Consider the following 21,008-nt stretch of genomic DNA (forward strand, 5'->3'; position numbering starts at 1 on the left):
GATTCCAGGAGACAGGGTGAGTCAGCCCAGTGGTGAATAGAGAGATCTGCATGTAGATGGGTAGGAGGAGTTGCACCTGGGACCTGAATAGGGCTGTGCCTTCCCTCCACAATGTCGGCTCCATCCCCTGTGGAGTCTGATATCTCTGCCCTGCACTGTGAAAGGAGAGGAGGAGTCATGTCAACAGCGTAACATGACTTTTCCTCCACAATGCTGGCTCCACCTCCTGTGGGGCGTCTGATGTTTCTGCCCTGCGCTGTGAAAGGAAAGAAGGAGTCATGGTCCAGGACTGACCAGAACTGGTTTGGATTAGGCAAAGGCCCCTCTGCCCTCAGAGGACAAAGGATTTTGGGGTACAAGTATTGGGACTCTGATCCCAATAATTTAGATCACTTTTGGACAACAAGAAGAAACCTTTGCTGAGTAGTGGAACCAGAGAGACTGAAGAGAGACTATCCCTAAGCTGAGGTGCTGCTTGGGGGATTGGCCTGCAGTAGTTGCCTGACTGCCAAAGGAAGGAGAAAGGAACTTTGTGTACTTTATTTCAACTTGTAAGGATCTCCAAAGGCTTGGAACAGAGCTTGCCTCCTGCTGAAGTCACAATGGCAACAGACTTCACCCACCAGCTCCCCTGAAGTGCCTGCAGTTGTGCTGGACTTTTTGAAGACTTGGGTGCCGCAAGGAGCTGGAAGCGCGACTCAAGAACAGGAAGCGTGTTGCGGAACTGCCGCTTCACAACAAAAAGCGCCTCGCATCGCTGGAGAAGAGGATCGACGTGGCAGCAGACTCCCACACAACACGGGGAAGCGTGTTGCTGGAGAAGAGGATCGACATCGCATCAGATGCCGTCGCATCTCCGAGAAGTGTGCCGCAGGGCCTGTCGCAGCTCATCGCCGGAGAAGAGGATCGATGTCGCACCAGATGCAGCCGCATCACCGGGAAGCGTGTCGCATCAAGGAGAAAGCGCCATCTTTATTTCTTTGCACAAGATCTTCAACGCATCACTGTCCTTGTGTTTAAGGGACTACCGCATCACCTTTCCTGCAACACTTTCGTTGCCCTGCGAGTCGCATCTTAAGTTACATTGACTCAAAGTGTCGCATTTTAAGACCTAAAGAGAACCCTCTAATTCTACCATTTTAAGTACAGTATTGTGGATTTCTGTTGGTTGTGGTCTTGTGTTAAATCTATATAAGGAATACTTCATTTTGATATAAAACCTGTGTGGAGTCCATCTATAGTGTTGTCACTGGATTACTGTATGTGTTCACAAATGCTTTACACACTGCCTCCGACATAAGCCTGTCTGCTCATGCCCAGCTACCAAGGGGGTGAGCAGGGGTTATTTTAGGAGAGTACCCCCTTACCCTGACTAGAGGCAAGGGTCCCTATTTGTCACAAGTACCTACCTGTGCCAACTAGAGACCCCCAAATCTAACAGCAGGCTTTCCCTTTCTTTGCTGAAAATATAGGCCAGGTCACAGGAAGACATGTGTTTAAACCTGAAGACCTGAGACACTTTTGGTCGACACCCAGGAGTGTTAAATTCAGTCTCTTCTCTGCAAGCCCCTCTACATAGAAGTTGAGAACCACAAGAATGTGTAATGTTGCAGGCATATTCTGGTGGTGATCATACTCACTACAGAGTTGGACACGAAACTGGTTACCTGTACATGCAAGCAAGTTCATGAAGCACCTTAATAAAGGGAACAACTGGTACAGTGAGCATGCTTGGACGGGAATTTGAGGCTACAAAAAAAAGAATGCCAAGACCGACCTGAAAAGTCTTTGGACAGGGAGCAAAGGAACCTGGTCTCTTATGCTATATAGGTTGTTTGATGCTGGTGAAATGCCTGACATGTTGCCAAGCCCTCTTGCTCACACCCTGCAAGTTATTTTGGCCCCTAAGCAGTGCAGGTATACCAACTTAAGATTTGGAGTGGAGACAACAAGTGTCTCATAAATTCCTTTTATAATTTATCTAGTAAGGATTCATATTCAGAACAGATAAAACTTGCCAGAGACAAACAACTTAGATTTTTGGGTCCCTCACCCTTTCCACTCAGTCAGTACACACACAAGACATCTGGGGTAGCGCTATCTGTAAACAATAGAGGCAAATGTCAAACTTACTGGGCAATAGATTTTCTTTTACTAAGAATGCTAATGATATTTGTATTATTTCTTCCGAAATATAGCATGATACTAGTCATTAGTAGTTAATAAATCTGCCACTGTGAGAGGGATACAGCAATGGCATGCCAGATACAAAATGCAAGCTACCCTCAGCAAATAGAACGAACCATCCGTGGCAGGCTTTGTTAGGTCAGATGTCAATGGAACAGTGATACTTTATCGCGTGAATGAATGATCTTTTTGCTTAAAACGGAGAAGTCTCCTATTTGTAATCCTTCTTCAAACGAACCAAGAGGAGAAGATTCTGATATTACATATTTTCGTCGGACTTCATACAGATACATTTATACACACACACTCACACACAAAAACACACGAGTTTAGATTAAGGCACAGCTAACACGTGTTGTCCTGTCCAGAGTGGCCTGTATTAATTAAACTGATTTAAGATTTCCTATATTCTAGAGTGCAGTCTCGTTTTTAGAATGGATGGACTTTGTGATATATATATACACACATACATACATACATATATACACATACACACTTTTATATATGACCCCCATGCACATGTGAAGTGCCCTAGAGCTATGCACGTAGAAAAAGAAAATCAGCCAGCAGGAGGTTAGGTGCATTAGGTGCAGTGTTTGGCCACACACCAGGCCCTGCCTCCTATTCCTGTGATGCAAAGCTGAATGTCATGTGCAATGGGGCTGGCTGCAGGAAGAGGCTTGGGCGCAGTGTCTGGGACTGATTAGGCTCATAAGATCAACCCTTGGAGTGCATGGTGAAAGGCCTTGGACACTGGGGGTTGGCTGGCAGCAGGTGGTTCGGCACAAGGCCTTGCTAGAGACCAGGCTCATACGCACAGTTTCTGCTGCGCATGGCTGAAGGGCCTGCAATGTATTGGTTGGGAGTCATCAGGAGGGTGGGTTCCGGACCTGGGAACATGCAAGCCCCGGTTTCAACCGATTCACTGAAAGTACACTGTTTAAAACGGAGTAATATGGTGCAAATGCGGAAAACAGAAATTTGCATGTTATATTATATGAATACCAATATTCACAACATCTGCCATGCACAAAACACCTATTTTTAAATTTCACTGGGCAGAGAAAAGAGTTAAAAATTGCGTGAGTTGAGAGTTATGGCGTGCTGCATATCACAAATACTGAATTTCACTAGTAGTTCATGTTTGAACCAGAAACTTAACTCTACTTCTTAGTGAAAAATGTGAAAGGCACACTATGATAAGATGAATAACATGAGACAGAGTGTGAGTGTGAGTGTGTGTGTGTGTGTGTGTGTGCAAAACCATCACTTACCATGGACTATAGGTCATAGATCACATAATAAATAGTATTATGTTTAAATACAATATGCAGCCAATCTATTCTTATTCAGAGAATGAGAGAAATGGTAGTAGTGTATCCAAAATTGGATAGACCCGCACATACACAAACAAATGTAAAATAGACACAATATCAGAAAGAAACAATTACAAACAATCTTTGTAGTAATTTTGAGGACGGAGTGCTACATAGACCACTATCCCCCACTACCAAGAGGGATCAATGTCAATCAAGAGAGTGACAAATATACAGCCAAAGAAAAGGGGTCAAGGAAAGCACAATCCTGGGGCACATGTGAATAGAGACTAGTAAGTCATAATGTCCACAATATCTGAACTAATCATATACTTTCAATTTCAGGACAAAATAAAAGGAGCAGATAAAGTTCATGTTCATATTTTCATTGTTCTTTATTTGAAGATCCCAAAATTTTTCCAAAGTTGATAAAACCAGCCCACAAGTGTTTCGTCAGTAGTCAGCAGTTAAGTTCCTTTTGCGCTACAGTTCACATTTATACTTGGATCAACCTAGTGGACAAGATGGACCTTTGTTCTTTACTCTGATTTCTGAGTTCGACGTCCACTACTGTCATTTTTACATGACATTAGGTAACACGCGTCATGATATTTCTATCTCATAGCCTTGAAAAAGTCTGAGTACTGATTGTTAGTACTGACGAATCAAGTGTCGGCTGGTTTTATCAACTTTTGAAAAATTTTTGGATCTTCAAATAAAGAACAATTAAAATATGAACATGAACTTTATCTGCTCCTTTATTCTGTCCTGAAATTGAAAGTATATGATTAGTTCAGATATTGTAGACATTATATGACTTACTAGTCTCTATTCACACGTGCCCCCAGGATTGTGCTTTCCTTGACCCCTTTTCTTTGGCTATTCTTATTCAGGTACACTTCCAGTTGAAAATGTGACCTTTTTGAAAGAGATACCTAAGGATGCCTCTTTAGAGGCAAAGCTGAAGCGCTGAGTAGATATTTGCAATGTTTAACTGCCATATCTATGGCACGGAAATATATCCACAATATTTTTGCTACTTGGGCTTTCAAATGGGCTAGACATAGAATGGAACACTCATTAGGTTAAAGCCATGGAGATGGTCCCCATAGATGTTAATAGGCGAGAAGAGGCAAACAGAAGCAGTACCACATATACTTCTACTTCTTCTTTAAATTCAGAGCAGGATCTGGATGTGGCTTTTACAGCAGGGGTGCAGGATCAGCTACAGCTGTCTATGCCTGCATTCCAAGCAAACGTAGTGGTGGACATTAAAAATGTGATCTTCACAGGGTGCATGGGGCCAGCAAAGAGTGCGTCATACAGTCAGTAAAGGTTCTCTCAATAGATGAATTAATTAGTCGTTAAGTCCAAGCCTAGCTGAGGTATTTCAAGAAGCACAAGCCCAGAAAGATTGGGAACTTTCTGACCTGGAGAAAAAAAACAGGGTATTCAACACTTTGCTTCAAACCCTTCAGGATTCTAAAGTAATATCGTTCTAGTGAAGAAGATGGAGAAACATATACAACCCAAGATTAATTTAAAGGAGTTTAACTCTTAGTATACAGCCATTTAATATTTAAGGAATCAATCTTTTGAGAGACATTTGGGTGGAATATGAGTATATGGCCAAAATGACCTAGTACCATACTACAGACCCCATCATTTGTTCCTCCAGTTTAGCTGATGGGGGACAGATTTGGGAGTTCAAGTTTGCCCCATTAGGAATATTGTTTGCTACATGGTGCATTTTAAAGCTCCTCAATCCAATTGTTTCTCATCTGATGGACAAAGGTGTCAGAATGATCCTTCATCTGAAAAGGTGGAGTACAGCTCAGAACAGGGAATGTCTTTTTATTGATCATCCATGATTTGGTTCTCTACTTTAATTTAGAGACTTTATTCGATCTTGTCCAATGAAGATCATAAAAGTACATAAAAACAGAAACAATCAGTATGCAATGCCAATTCATGTTGGTACAAGCGTGCCTGAATAAAATTCCATTGTAATATATGTATATTTACGATAATTTACATTATATCTTAAAAAAGTGGTTACCAAGTGTCGAGTTGAATCAAAATAAAAGGTGAGAAACTCCATATCCTAGTTATGGGCCCATTTGGTTCCTATTTCTCCTACATGCCCATCAAAATGATGCTAATGAAAAACACCCTAAAGGATCAGACTAAGATTTAAAAATATAAAGCAACCAGACATTGTTCACAATTATACCATTTTAAAATCGGAACAATAAATTCCTTTCTTTCCTTCTGATAAAAACCACAAACAAATAGTAAATGGAGATCATTTTGAGTGGATTGTGTATCACAAGGCCACAGGGTTAATTCAGCGTATTTAAATCTTCTCTCCGAAAATCCTAACATTAGTAATGTCAAATTCAGAAGGAATCTTAGTAAGATGAATTTGTGCTGAGAAATGGGAATATCTGCTAGATAGTAGTAACCTTCCTCTATCATAGGTGGCATTAATTGATACATGAGGGCCGACTGTTTGCAATAATTCCTCTCCCTACAGATATATTGGGCCCGCAGCATAAATGTATTGATCGGCTTCTGTCTAGACATCTTTCTGCAGGCAGTTGGGCTCTTAAAAAGGCCTTTCAGCCCCAAGGCAGTCAGCTCAACTTCTACATAGTTCAGCCAACTGATCCTGCGGTGGTTCTCCATTTTTAGACTGTCTCTTATTTATGTTTTGGGTAAGGGTCACCTTATCCCTACGCCATATGGAGAGCCACAGTTGGAGCGGGGCTAATCCAATGGAGTCACTGATATACGGTAGGCCCAATTCCATGTGAAATACTTCATTTGAATAAGATTGCAGGAGAGAAACCAATGATTTAAGAAATCTATTCCAGATAGTTTGCAATAAGTCAGTGGGTGCCATACCCCTGCCCCGTAGGTTGCTCCCGACTTTGCCTTGGCATGGTAAATAGTTTTAAAAGGGACTACAGGTTGTGTGCCCACCTTCTTGGGAAACGCTTTTATCACCACTAGACTCCTCTCCATTCCCATAGACTTTCCTTTGACCAGTTGTGACCATGATTGTTTTCTGTTCAAAAGTACCCCTATGTAAGGGAACGACTCAACCACCTCAATTTCCCCTGAATCCATATGGAGGTGAAGTGATTTCTCTCATTTACCCACCCCACCACCATTGCAAATTATTTTGACAGGTTGACTGTTAAATCCAGCGAGTGCATAAAAACTGCAAAGGCTGATATGAGGTGTTGGAGACCTAGCCCAGTTGTGGTCATCAGAACGGCTTCATCAGCATTGGCAAGAATTGGCAGCCGGTGGGAATCAGATACAGGGACATCCAGGGTTGCGCCCCCAAGGGTTTTTTTTTACACTGTTCGTACAAATGGAGCAAAAGAACGGAGCGAGGACGCAGCCTTGCCTTACCACCCTTGAGATCTTAAAAGGTCGGGTGCATTCAACCTTCCATTATGTACCAGGGCTTGGAGTGGGACGCACAGTCAAAAGCTGCTGATAAATCGATAAAAGCAAGGTAGATTTTCCCAACCTTTGCTCTAGAATATTTATTCATGATCAGTGAGATTCAGGCACTGATCTACGGTGCCCTTTCCTCGCTGGTACCCATATTGTGTCTGCATTAGAATATTCCTTTCCTGCACCCGGATCTCCAGACTAGATAAAAGGAGACGGCCCATAAGTTTAGCTGTTGTATCTATGAGTGAGATTGGCCTGTAGTTCCTAGGGTTTCCCTCATCGCCCCTTTTATGGATCTTGAATATTATGCTGGTTATCCAGGAAGAGGGGGGCCTGGTATGGCTATCTTGTTGAAAACATTAGTCAATAAGGAGACCCATTGATCTTTATTCTCCTGGAAAACGTCTACTGGCACCCCGTCTGGGCCTGGTGCCTTCCCAATGCTACTGGCCCCTAGCCCGCTCCACACTTCTGTCAGCAAGAATGATAAGTTGTCCTGGGCACTGAGTATGGTTATAGGCGGTAGAGCAGGGGAAGCAATTGGCTAAAAGAGGTTTACAAAATGTGGCACCCATTCCTCCTCTTCCACGTTAAACTCTAGAGTAGGGTCCCTTTGAGTCTTAAAATAGGGTGCGTTAATTATCTCCCAGAACTCTCTGCTATTACCCATGGGTTTTGCATGCTCAATTTTAGCCCATGTCTCCTCCCTCAAAATATGTCTTCTTGCTAATTTGTATTCACTGCAAAGTGAGATGATGTGGCACGCATTTCTGGGTTGTATTCTCAGGGCTTCAAGGAGGGCCTTCCCGATTTTTGAGAAGGGTGATTCAAACCAACCCTTGCCTTTTACACTTTTATATACTTTTTCCGGGTAAGTGCCACATTTATTTGTTCTAGCAGGTCCGTAAAGGATGTTATCAGGGCTGAGGGGGAATTTTCTGAATCCAGACAATTACTAATATTGTCTTGGATAATCCTTATTATTTCTGGTTCAGTTTGAGCTTGTCGATTTGGGCCCACTTTAATTGGTAGCCATACCTCCTGGTTAATCGCTGGGAGTCCTATTTCTTGTTGCTTCATCACTTCCCTGGGAGTCAGAAGTACCTTACAAGTTAAGATAGCATGGTCGCTAAAACTATTAATTGTGCATCTACGTAATTACAACGATCACTGGGTGGACTAGAAACCATTATAAATTCTATTATTGATTCATGGGCTTCTCAACAGAAGTTTATTTTTGGGGAGTCCAATATAGTAGACATATTACTGATTAATGCCATATTCCTGGAAAAGAGTGTCCTGTTAAGATGGTTTCCATAGGTACAGTTTGAAAAATGGTAAACTGGATTCCCCCTCCAGTCCAGAAACTCTGTCTTGTTTAAACTTACATGGGTGTATGTTATAATCTCCCAAGCAAATAATATTTAAGGCCTCATTTTTCCTTGTTGTCTTTGCAGCCGCATTGATTGCCCTATTCACCTCCTCTACAGCTAAATGCATGTTTGCCCCAAAGTTGTTGTTATATTAATTCATTAACAACCAAGTGTCTTGACTGGGGAGCTAAAAAATGAGGAGATGAAAATAGGGTCTCTCTCCTTCAAACTTTTTCACTTTCATTGCTACTGTGTTAGGGCTCAGAGTTAAAAGGCCTTCCTTTGCCCTCTCGGATGCCAACAGGGCTGCCCTTGTCTGGAAGGACCGGTACCCGTTTATGAAGATGGGTTCAGTTGCCCATGTCTCAGGTAGACAGGAGATATCTTGTTCTTGCCGAAGATTTTGCCATTGCTCATCGCCCAATTTACTTGAAATACCTGCCACATTCTAAGATATGATTTTGAAGGTAGCCCGTTGACCCTGCCTCACCTCCTTATTTTTGTTGGCCAATTGAGTATCAAACTGTGGGGCTCAGACTATGGTTGTCCCCTCATTGGCCTGTGGCTGTCGTCAGTAATAGAGTTACAGATCAGAAAGTGGAGCAAATATGTTCCCAAGGGGTACCCCCAAGTTGTCCACAATTCTAGGCCTCAGTGAAACTCCCTTTGAGTAAGCCATAGATTCTATGGCTGACGATGAGAGGGGCCTGTAGAAGTGGTCCAGAGGTAGTGCTGAAATCTGTGGGCCCTTAGGTGGAGCTCTGTACAACTGGGCTAAGACAGATCTCAATGCAAAAGGATTGTTAAAATGTATTACCACGCAGTCATCCTCCATTGATTTTAGGGATGAACCCAACCACCCTCCCCTCCTAGCCATTATGTTTTGACTTGCCAGTTGGGTACCCCCCCCCCCCCCCGACTGGACTGGTTGTATGATAAGACAACCAGTGGAGGGCTTTGTCCATTAATTGGGTGGTTGATTTAACCTGACACTCCCTCAAAATCGGGACATTGCCCAGGAACAATACAAGAGGGGATGCAGCCAGAGGAAGATGCAGAGACTCATTTGTGATAGCAGACGGTCTCCGATTGGGTACTTTCTGGCTTAGAAGGTCATTGCTTCTTCCACTCCCCAATGATGTTGCCTCTAAGTTAGTTACTGACCTATTTGTAGTAGTGCCGGCATGTGGGTCAGAGGTGTCTGTGTGTTTCCTCAAATTAGCCAAGTACTCAGTGGACTGTGAGGGGGGATTCTGGCAGTGAGAGCAAGCAGAGGGCTCGAGAGTTCTCACGTAGTTAATTGGATGGGGTGTCTGACATGAATGGCTCCTCACAGTATTAGATTCAGATTGGCAAACCCCGCCTCCGAGTGGACTAGTGGGCCCGAGCCTATGCCGGGATGTCTAGAATGAGGAGGAGAGGGGGAGGGGGAGGGTTGCTTATGTCCATGGCCTTGATGCTGAAAAGTCTCTCCTCAACGTAAGTGAGTTTAAGTAGATGAAGTTTTAGAAGCACGGTAACCAAAGTCTTGAATTTTACAGAAATCATGGTCATACACCCGGGGAGACAGTGTGGCAGGCTCACGAGACTTCGATATAGGAATTAACTCAGGTTCAGCTTTTACATTCCCGCTTACTTTGCCAGTTTGATCGCTTTCAGAGGCTTTTATTTTTGTAGTTCACCAGCCCTTCCTTTTTTCACTGGTGGCTCACCAGTATTATCGTCTGTCTGAGATTTAGCAACCTGGCCCCTGGTAACTACGTTGGGGCCGTTCGATATAACTGAAGGAGGGGACAAGTTTATGGGTGATGCCAGGTGTAGTGCAGTTTGAAGTTTGTGGTGGAATTAAAGGGAAGTTGTCCTTAGTATTAATGCCAAGAGTGGATCGTTCCTGTGAGACCAAGGAGTCCAAAGATCCACAGCTCCGTTAATTCGATTTCTTGGGTAAGAACAGACTCCGTCCTCGTTATGAAGGCGTCAAGTGTTCCAACTACTCCACACCACCGGAGCGCACCACGGTTTACTCACAATGATTATAAAGTGTGTCTTAAGATGCCGTAAAACGTTAATAACAATGGGACAGTACCTTCAAGAAGAGAACTCGAAATACCCTGGATTCAGATGTTAGAGGGGCCCAGTCTCCTCCGGGCTATGAAGGGCGTGGATGGACCAGCCCTTGGCCTGGGCTTTGCCCGCGAGCCTCCGGCGCAGAGGGCCAGCGTCGCCTTTTTGCGCACGTTCGCGCACAGTGGAGGTTGGGATTGGAGTCCCCAGCGAGGTTCCAGCAGTGTCCAAGAAGAACCAAGAGGCAGAAATGCAGCTATGAGGGGCTGCAGGCTGGCTTTGCATTTATGTGCGCGTTCACACACATTGGAGGTCGTGATTTGGAGTCCCCAGCGAAGTTCCAGCAGCGTCCAAGAAGCACCAGCAGGGAGGAATGCGCCTACTTGGTTCTCAAGTAGAGCATGGAATTCTTACGATCTTTGATTGATTCAGTGTTGGAAACCCCTCCTGCTTCTCAATGCCAAGATAACCTCCATAAAGGAAGATCTGCTCTCCTCGAGACTCCTGAAGAGAATTGCTGGGTTCTTGGCCCTGTCAACCCATGCAGCATTTTTGTGTCCATACACAGTATAGTGGGGCTATAGAGGTTCTTGATTATTTATCTCACAACGGATATGTCTTACGAGGAGACCAGACTGTCAGAGGAGGCTCAAACAGAGATTCAGTGGTGGATGGACGACATGGATGCATGAAAATGCAGAGATATTTTTGCAGCAGCATCGGATGTGATGATCCAGTTTATGCCAGATGACAATGCTGGTGCTCATGATGTGCAAATACATCTACACGAGGAAAGGGGTCCAGTCACTAACTTTTTCTGTACAATAACTTGTTTGGTGTTTGAATCCCATTAGTCGACAGGATCTGGTATTGAGTCCTCTTGAGAATGAAAACATCCGCAGTAGTCCATTTTATCTACTGACTGTTCCAGAATGTAGGTGGTGTTGGCCAAGATTTCTGGCACGTATTTCCAGGAAGAAAAGGCCTTGGTGATGGCAGAGTACCTCCCAAGAAGACTAATCTCACAGATGATTGGAACTCCATAGTACTAAGAGACACTGTCAATTGGAAACTGGTTTGAAGGGTGTTTGATGCAATATTGTTAAGATATAGCTGAAGTATATGAGATCTGCTTGAGTCCAGGCAGAGTATATTGCTTCTACATATTTTAGTTTGAGAATAATTCAGCAGGTGACAAAGTCTGAGGTAAGAATTAATCATGGTTCCAACACTGGACCGATAACAGATTTGTCAAGGAATCAGTTGTTGGCCAAGCTGACCAGGTTGCCATGTCTCATATCTTGCAGGAGGGTATTGGATGTTCAGGGACTAGATTTAGCAGACTGGATGTTTATGCCAGGAGGAGTATCTTCTGTGGTTTCTAGGGGGAACTAATTCTAGTACATAGATCATTTCTCATTCAGCTTTTCTGGAGAACCCTTAACCATGCCTTCTATCCTGTCTGAAAGAATAAGAGCAAGTCACAAAGAAACTTTCATGGAGACTGGTGAACCAAATTGTGATTTACTTAGAGGCCATTTACTCCAGCAATCTCAACTATTTTGGCAAGAAGTGTCCAATAGGTCATGCAAAGTCAGATACATCCCATTTTGGGTCCCACTCAACTAGGGGAGCTAAGACTTCTAAGAGTTTCCGACTGAGAACAAGTTAGGGAACATTCTCACAGACATGGACTGGTCGTCTGAGTGCAAAAAATGTCACTTTAAACCAGTTGCACATTTTCCACATCGTGCTTCGCCTGTAGTCCAGCTACAGAACATTTCCTAGCAAAACAAAACAAAATTATAATTCCATTATTGACACTAATGTTAAGTGTAAGCACCCTTATTTATACAGCTGGGGAAGATTCAACTTGTTATTTCCCACTCTGATTGAATTAAACTAGGACTATGAAGGCAATATAATGAGTCTGTAATGCCACAAAATGTATATTAAAGGTGATGGAATTAATGTTATCTCTGGGACAGTAGTGGGAGAGAAGTCATAGGGTGTCGCTTAAGGTCGATGTGCTTTATTGTTATTTTAAGTTTTTGAAGCAAAGTAAAAAAAAAAGTCCTGTGAACACAAAAAAATATTTAAAGGTTTTCAGGCATCCTCAACTGACGTTTGTCTTGACAGAAATTGAGGAAGCGCTTATGATCAGGCAACTGTTGAATAGAGTCTTCCTCTCATTAAAAAAAATTACATGGGTAAAGCAGGTAAAAGTCCTGTATAATAAGCCAAGCAACATACAGTGTATAAAGTTCTGAGGAACCCTGAAAAACTGAGTAGGGAGTCATGTTGTGGGGAGTGAAAGGAGGAGGAGAGATTTTCACATGTACACAAAAACGCTAACTGCTAAAGTGTCGTGCATCAATAAATATATTTCTTGCATGCCAATATGCTTAATCATATAGTCTCTCTCCCCAACTTTTACCAAGATTTTCCTGAGTCATGCTTTAGCTGCAAACCTCTTGCAGCTTTTTGTTTGGCTTATGAAACGCTGTTCGCGCATACGAATAGTCTATAACACACTAATGACAAGGATACTTTAATATCACAAGTCTTTATCGTAAAGTCTATGTAATCTTACCCAGATTTTGGACTAATTCCTCCTCGAGCATTTCGGTGAGCTGGAGACATTGTCTGAAGTTTGGTTCCAGGGGACCCATCTGTAGCAGAAAGCTTATTTGCTGGTGCACCTAGCAAAAGTTGAAGTAAATGTATAAAGAGTGATGTTTTGAGCGTAATTGAAACAGACATATTTAAACAAGATATAAATTTGCAAAGACAACAAGTCTTCTATCTTTCATACAGAAATGTGATGTTTTACAACCATGAGAAATCCGTGATCACTAGGCTGCATGCAAACATTTAAAAGTAGCCTACGGCGGAGTTAAAAAACAAGTGAACACATTGATGTACAGCATTACTGGAATGAGGCCAGCAACTTTAAGGGACAGGTTATTTACTTGAGACCAACTGTTTGCATCTTTTTCAGTTGTAGGCAATATATTGTGCAATATCCTTCCATCTGTGTTGGATTCTAAATATTACCGGCAGTTCACTTCAAAAACCTTCGTTCTGGGTTCACAAATGACTTTGTTCTGAATACAACAACAACAATGAGCTTTATTTGATCTCCAGGATCTTAAAAGCAGCATATGATACATAACAAAACAAAAATAAACAGTTATACTTCTATTTACACATTGCTGCATTGTTTAAACTTTATATAACTTTCTAATTACTAGTCGGGTTAGCCATAATTGTCTAAGAGCAGAAAGTATTCGACATGAAAGGACAATCCTTGTGCAAATATTCTTTTTTCAATACAGGTTACTTCTCTTATGTCTTTTTTTTTAGCTAACCGTACATATTTGAAAAAGAAAAAGGAAAAACCAAAAACTGCGACCTGCGTCTTACAACCTTTTTAAAAGGGTTAAGATCACTGAGCATGTGCAGATTGACATTAAAAAGTAATAAGACCCATGAGCAAATTAGCAGAGCATGATCTCCAACACCTAGCGTAGGGTGGAAGTTTAAAAAAGACATCCTATTACGTGTGCTATTGTATTTACGAGGGAGCTCAGTGAAGGGCAACAACTGGTGGACTCTTGTTTGATATACAAGGTCATTACAGTATTTAAGAAACAGTAATTGAACAATTTACCCTTCGTTGCTCCCGTCCAAGGCAAAAAGTATAACATTTATATATTAAAATAGACACCTGGTGAGAAGACCCTTCTAAAGTAAGGAAGCCATAGTATAACAACTGGAGCAGAGTTATTGCAAAATACGTAATGTTTACAGTCCGGCAAGACCAGAAAGTTGAAGAACTGCGAAGTGGTAAGAAAACCTGTAGGCAAATCAAAGATGAACAGCATGTTGCCACCGCAGGGGATTCCAGATGGCACTCTGCAGAACAAATCATTGATGAATGTAGAATGGTGCTAGTCAGTAGCAGAGATCAGTCTGAGGTCAACTATTGGTTCTTTTAGCCTGGTTCCTTGTAATTAACTTTAATTGGAGGTTGATAGCTTTATGGATTGAAGCATCAGCTACATTGTTTGAGAAACCAATTGTTGTGACCACGTGTGGTGGTTACCTTATTTTCCAGTGATTTTATGGATACTAATGGATTGCTTGAACTTGCGATATGCCTGATGGATAAAGATCGTAAAGCTAATGGTTAGAGCAGTGTTTTCTGGATTTAAAGCTGTGATGATACCCTGCTTAAAGTTCCGGACTCCCAGTTTGTTCCGTCCAGGCCTCAGTTTTGATCTATGCAAGTCCAACAATGCTGGTCAGAGGCATACCACATGCACCAGAGATACTTCTCACTGTCCACAGCCCCTACACACAACCTCGCCTGAAGTACACCGCCAGGTAGGAATATGTTTTTTTCCAAAAGCGCCACTCACACAGCCTAAGCGCTAAAAATGTACAGAGTATGTGTAAGCAAGGTGAGGCAAAGGTGGGGCCAACCGATAGGATTTAATTACTGCCCACACATGATTAACATTGGCCAATGTCTCTCTGTCGGACAAACTGAAGCCCAGTTGAATTCGCTTCTTGGTGCTTACTTTAAAGGCTTTTTTACTTGGGTTGAGAGCCCACAGTTTACTTGCAGATCAATTTAGCAGGGATTCATTAAAAAAATCGATTGTGTGACCCACTGAGGATACTGATGCTGATGTCAGTCCATAACAGGGAATCAAGTGAGCAAGCTCTAGCTAGCCTGTCTCAACTTGTGGCACTGGTTAAGAAAGGCTTCCACACTTTGTAAAGAATAAAGTTACAAGACCAATCTCCAGGTGAATCTGGGCTGCAGACTAGGTTTTTGGTAGCTGCAGCACCTTTTGGTAGATTTTAGTGTCATGTTGGTTAAGTGCAATGTTAAGCTTGCCAAAAGAGATCTCATAACAATATGACAGGGTGGGACCTTTCTTGGACTGCAGTACCTAAAGCATTGATGCTAAACAAGGACCAGTCACTTTTTTAGCGAGTTTGGAGAAGCGGACTGGAATTATCAGGGCTTTCATGGCATTTTTACTACAATGTTTCATTAAAGAGCCCCTTGAGTCGATGTAAAACTCCAGATATTTACAGGTTTTACCCATCGACAGTTGAAGCTTGTTGAACGCCCAGCCGCCACCTCTATAGCACTTTCTGCCAAATCTCACTACTTGACTTGTCTTAAGGTTAAGCTCCAAGTTGTTCATGGTGGAGTACCTGTATAATGTATTCCGCAGGTGCTGCAGTCCGACTCTCGTAAGACCGAAGAGAGCAAGATTCTCGGCATATAAGAGATTGTGGTTCTGCGTATCACCGATCTTCGGAGCGTGGCTATTTATTGCATCTAACTCTGCTAAAAGGCCAGATAGAAACAGGTTAAAAAGCAGTAGGGCTAATATACATCCCTGTCTTACTCCCCCTGGACGTCAGTGTTTTTCTGGATAGGTGGGAATCAGAGCCTATCTTCACTTGAATCCAGGTGTTGGAATGGAGCTGGATGATTGAATTCAGTAAATTGGACGGAATTCCCCATTACGTTAGTTTGGCTCATAGAACCTCCTTTGGCACATGAACGAAAGCAGCTTTGAAATCCACAAAGCAGCAGAAGAGCGCCGTAGAAGTTTTTACTTTACCAATGAGGATAGATAGGGCTAGGAGATTACTCGCGCCAGGGTTGGCCACAAAGCCAGTTTGATTTTTTTGTATCAGGTCCTTTGAAATGGCCCAGCTTTTAAGATCTTCAAGCAGCAAACTGGTAAACAACTTAGCCTCAGTATCCATTAGGGCAATCAGCCTATAGTTGCATGGGGCCAGTCTTATGAAATCGGCCACATTATTGCACTGTACCAAGAGTAGGGTACAGTATGCTGCGTTCCAACAGGTAACTAACTGCTTGTTCCAGAAAGGAATGTTCTTTTTGAACAAGGCCTGTGGTAGGCCATTTGGCCCGGCGGTGCTCCATCTGATCTAGCTCTAGTTAATATTTTGCCCAGCTCTGAGGGTAAAATGTCAAGATCTTCACTTGGATGTTTCGGTGTTCTTTTCAGATTAACCGGCCACTCCCTATAGATGTTGGTCAATCTGCAAGGTTTTATCGCCCCCGTCTGGAAGTGACCTGCAAAAAATATTACCCATTCCTGCTCTGAGATGCTTGCAGAGCCTAGGCAAAGATTTCTATTAGTTGGTCTATTAACTAGTGCCCAGACGTTTCTAGGGCTCAGACTCTTACTTGCAAGGTGAAGCATGCACCAGAGATGTTGAAGATGCTGTTGTTTTTCAGTTCGACATGCCCATCTAGAACTAGTTTGTGCGATTTTATAGATGGACAATAAAACTTTAGATTCTGGGTGACTCTTTACCGCCCTAAGAGCAGTGTTTCTGGTTTTCTTTAGCGCCTTTGTTTCAATTGAGTGAAAGGCCTGCCTGCTACTACGCCCCATACAATGCTGCGTCGGATGTTGGAATTGATTTAAAAGCCGAGTGCAGAAATTTGATCAGTCTTCAATTGGGTCAGAGGACCACAGATTAAGACAAACAGTAAGTGGTTCACTCTTGCATGACCTTAATGCTAGCCTCTTCATTCCATCGATTTAAACTCCTGTGTGTGTAACAGAATATAGCTCAAGGTATGCTAAGGTCAAAGTGATGGTGATGAATTAAGGGCGATGATCGCTTTATGGGCGTTCTATAATGCTGTAGTTTTCTATGTATGGAAGCAGTTCTGTATTGCAAATTGTATAGTCAAGATATGAGTACTTTCTGCTGTTTCTTCACGACCAGTTTGGGGCAATATCCTGAGGAAATCTCCCATTCAATGAAACCCGCAGTGTAAAGTTGTAAAACCCAAGGTTCGCAGCGGCTACAAACTTTTTGAGTCCTGGGTTTTTACCTATTTCTTCAATGGTGGTAAGGATATCGGAAGCAAACTTTGAGTATTCCGTTGACCCTTGAAAAAGATTGGTGTTAAATCCCCAATAAGGAGGCAATTTGAAAACGTAAAGTCCCTGCAAGGTCACGCAGGACAGTAAATAGGCGATTCAACTGAGACCTTTCTGTAAGGGCATTAGGATTAATGCATGCATTAAGAAGTAGCAGAGGCCGCTGCTGTCTCCATCAGTTAATTTTAATTCCAAGGAGCTAGTTCTCCTTAAAATATAGTGGTTCTATGGGGCCTTTAAGGCTACACGACTTATAAATTGACAGAGCCCCCTTTGGCTGGGCAAATTTCTGATCTCCTACAACAGGCTTCCAATGTTCCAAGTAACCGTTGGAGGGGTAGTTTTTGGCGGCCCATGTTTCCTGGAAGGCAAGACAGTTGTGACCGGAAAAGAAGTTACATATTTCTGGGGTAGTTATTTGATGTTGAAGTCCACTGATATTCCAGGAGCACAAGACTGATGGAGACCGCGTCTGCAAGTGTTCTGAATTTTGTGATTGAGCCTGTTTTTTTCCAATCTTAGTTCTGGGTTCACAAATGACTTGCCCATCACGTAGGCGAAACTTACAATGCATTTGTATACACACACACACACACACACCCACACACACACCCACCCACCCCCCCTTAGATTATGTTTTTAACATCAGAGTTGTTGTTTCTGCTTGCACACTTGTAGAACCTTAAACTAACAGCTCAACTGTTTTCGATTAGTATGGGAGATGGGTGGCATATTTGAAGCTACACCACGAGCTGAGGTCAGTAACGTTCTGTTTCCAACACTTTGTTGTAGATCACATGCTTTGCGCAAACTTAAAAAGTGTGGTAAATTCTTTTAAGATTCATGTGTACAGAAAGCAGAAGTAGTTGTAGTAAACAAAGTTTTTACCACTGTGTGGTCTCATAAACCTGTGGCAGGGTATATTTTCTAAATATCGTATCTGATCAACACATAGAAGGATTTTTTGTTACCATGAACAATTGATCAACAGTCATAATTTGGTACACAGGAATCTAAGTTTGCGAATACAGTCCCATCTGTAACCACAGCTAGATTTACCAGATTAGTCATCATTTAAGATATCAGGGTTTTCAAATCCATGCGTCCCATGCAATGCCTTTGGGGACATTTTGTACCTTAAACAAATAAGGGTTAATATACAGATATTCACATCTACCAGTTTATGTTTTCAAGTAATTGATATCTTGGCATATGCAGCTTACTATACTAAAAATGAGGAGCTAAGTATAAATTTAACATAGGTGAGAATTTGACGTGATTTTATACTTTGTATTTTGACACAGTGGAGTGACTTAAAACAGATTATACACAGATTTACTGAAGAACTTGTAATTGATCATTTACACACAACTTTACAATGTTAGATTTTTTGATGATAACAGGTGAGCTGGTGTAATGACTTCCCAGCACTACGACGGATCTATGGGTTATAAGGTAGCACAAAAGTGAAAATAACATAAGAAGGCATGCCTACTTCGTTATAATTGCTTGACTAGTATTATGTTCGGTCGCAGGAGATTCCAATATATATATATCAAGGTTATGATGTGGACCATCATTGAGTTGGTCTTGGGACCAAATCATATACCCATGTTTTGCTTACTCCATTGAGTGCAGAGTTCCTGATAGAGGGTTAAATATAGATCTGGGCACATTATCCAACTAACAAAAATATACTAGAAGCTACATTCACATATTTGTTACGCAATGACTAATGTGGTATAGGCATGGATATCATTATAACAAGCACTTGGTCTTTAGGTGGATGGGATACGGCACGATGTACAACATTTTGAACTGACTGTTTATATTTATCTTGTAGCCCTGATGAAGTCAGAGGTGTATGTACCTAACTGATGAAACATGTGCTGGCTACAGAAAATACCTGAGAAACCATGAAGTGTATTAAGGATATCAAATGAAATGTGAAGAAGAAAGAAAATAAAAAAGTAAGAACCAATAATTTTTTTGTACTCTTATATTACAGTGTTGAATATTGGTTGCTCGGGGTTGCATTTATTTAAAGAACAGTAACTTTTGAGATTAAGTTGGGAATACTCTAGGTTGGTGCTAGCATTTAACCTTACCACAGTAATTTATGGTTTACTTTTTACATGCCACTGGCATAGGGCGAGAGGTATGCCAGCATAAAATATTAAGCTCTAGAGATATCAGATCACTCCTCATTGACCACTAGGCTGGAAATACCCAAACATTAGGCAACAGGAATGAAAATGGACACTTTGGAAATAAGGAAGATAGTAGATAGATCATCTCTCGAATACTGTAGTGTCCTTTTGGAGGAAGTGAAAAAGAATGTGAAATTAACAGTTATTTCCATATGCTCGGGAAGACTGTCAAATTGAGAGGACAATCAATCAAGGTCGCATCAGATTGAAAAGCCCATTTAGCAAGGACATTAATGTCCTTTCCTGGAACTTAGCAGGTTGCACATTTTGGATTCCCTGAATGCAGAAATGATCTGCATCCAGGAGACTTGGTGCAGGGAGGCCCTGGAAAGTAGCAATTTTTATGCAATTACCTACTTGGCAAAAAAAATCCAGAAAAGGACACGAGAGTTGAGGGATTGCCACCTTGCTCAGTACTGAATATTACTGGTTTTATAAAACCTTTTTTAACCCTTCAATTTTAGCACAATGTACACAGTTTCATTGGAACAGTGATATGAGACCTGATATGGATATATATATATATATATATATATATATATATATATATATATATATATATATATATATATATATATATATATATATATATATATTTCCGCTCAAATGCCCTGAGCTTTACAGAGGTCACACGATGCAGCTCCTACCATCCGGTCTGGAAGCCTCGAGGCTGCTTGCAGTTTTTTGCATCCATTTCATTTTTAGATTCCCTTCTTTATTCCCGACGCGTTTCGAGGCCAACGCCTCTTCTTCATGGGCTGCTACACAGGGGAAATGACTGACTCACCAGTGTTGTCTCTTTGGCTGCTTTATTGAGAACACCACCCAGTTTGGGTGTTACACACAAGAGTTGCACAATAGCATGCTGTTTCATGTAGTCTCTAAGGTGAGTCCTGTATTAAACATTTTTTGAAAAGTTCATTGTCTCTGTGTATTATTAGTCAGTCATTTCCCCTGTGTAGCAGCCCATGAAGAAGAGGCGTTGGCCTCGAAACGCGTCAGGAATAAAGAAGGGAATCTAAAAATGAAATGGATGCAAAAAACTGCAAGCAGCCTCAAGGCTTCCAGACCGGATGGTAGGAGCTGCATCGTGTGACCTCTGTAAAGCTCAGGGCATTTGAGAGGAAATTTATATATATATATCCTAGCACATTCTGAAAAACGGCGTTTTCGGACCACAGAATGACGGACCACCAAGCAGCAGATAAGTATTTTAGGAAGATTTATTAACTCTTCTCATGGCTCTCTTCTGGCAGGACTCGTTTCGGTTAACAAGTAACCTTGATCACATGCGACAATGCAGTAGACTCCCTCATTAAATACTCAATTTTTTCAATCATTCTCACCACATGGTGCATAAAAAGTGAAAACATACTATAACTGACAATCTATATATTGACTTAAATATGCAGTATTACATTTACATCAACC

General features: G+C 41.9%; 1 protein-coding gene across 2 annotated transcripts in view; it reads right to left on the reverse strand.

Annotated features, from left to right (window-relative positions):
• ZC2HC1A (zinc finger C2HC-type containing 1A) overlaps nucleotides 1-21,008 on the reverse strand; it is a 353,235-nt gene that overhangs the window by 146,909 nt on the left and 185,318 nt on the right. For both annotated transcript variants that reach the window (XM_078687119.1, XM_078687120.1), the window contains exon 7: nucleotides 13,005-13,113. In XM_078687119.1, coding sequence (XP_078543245.1) covers nucleotides 13,005-13,113 — 109 coding nt within the window. The remainder of the gene's footprint in view (nucleotides 1-13,004; nucleotides 13,114-21,008) is intronic.

Source organism: Lissotriton helveticus, chromosome 4_1 (genome assembly GCF_964261635.1).
Source record: "Lissotriton helveticus chromosome 4_1, aLisHel1.1, whole genome shotgun sequence".
Taxonomy (NCBI): Eukaryota; Metazoa; Chordata; class Amphibia; order Caudata; family Salamandridae; genus Lissotriton; species Lissotriton helveticus.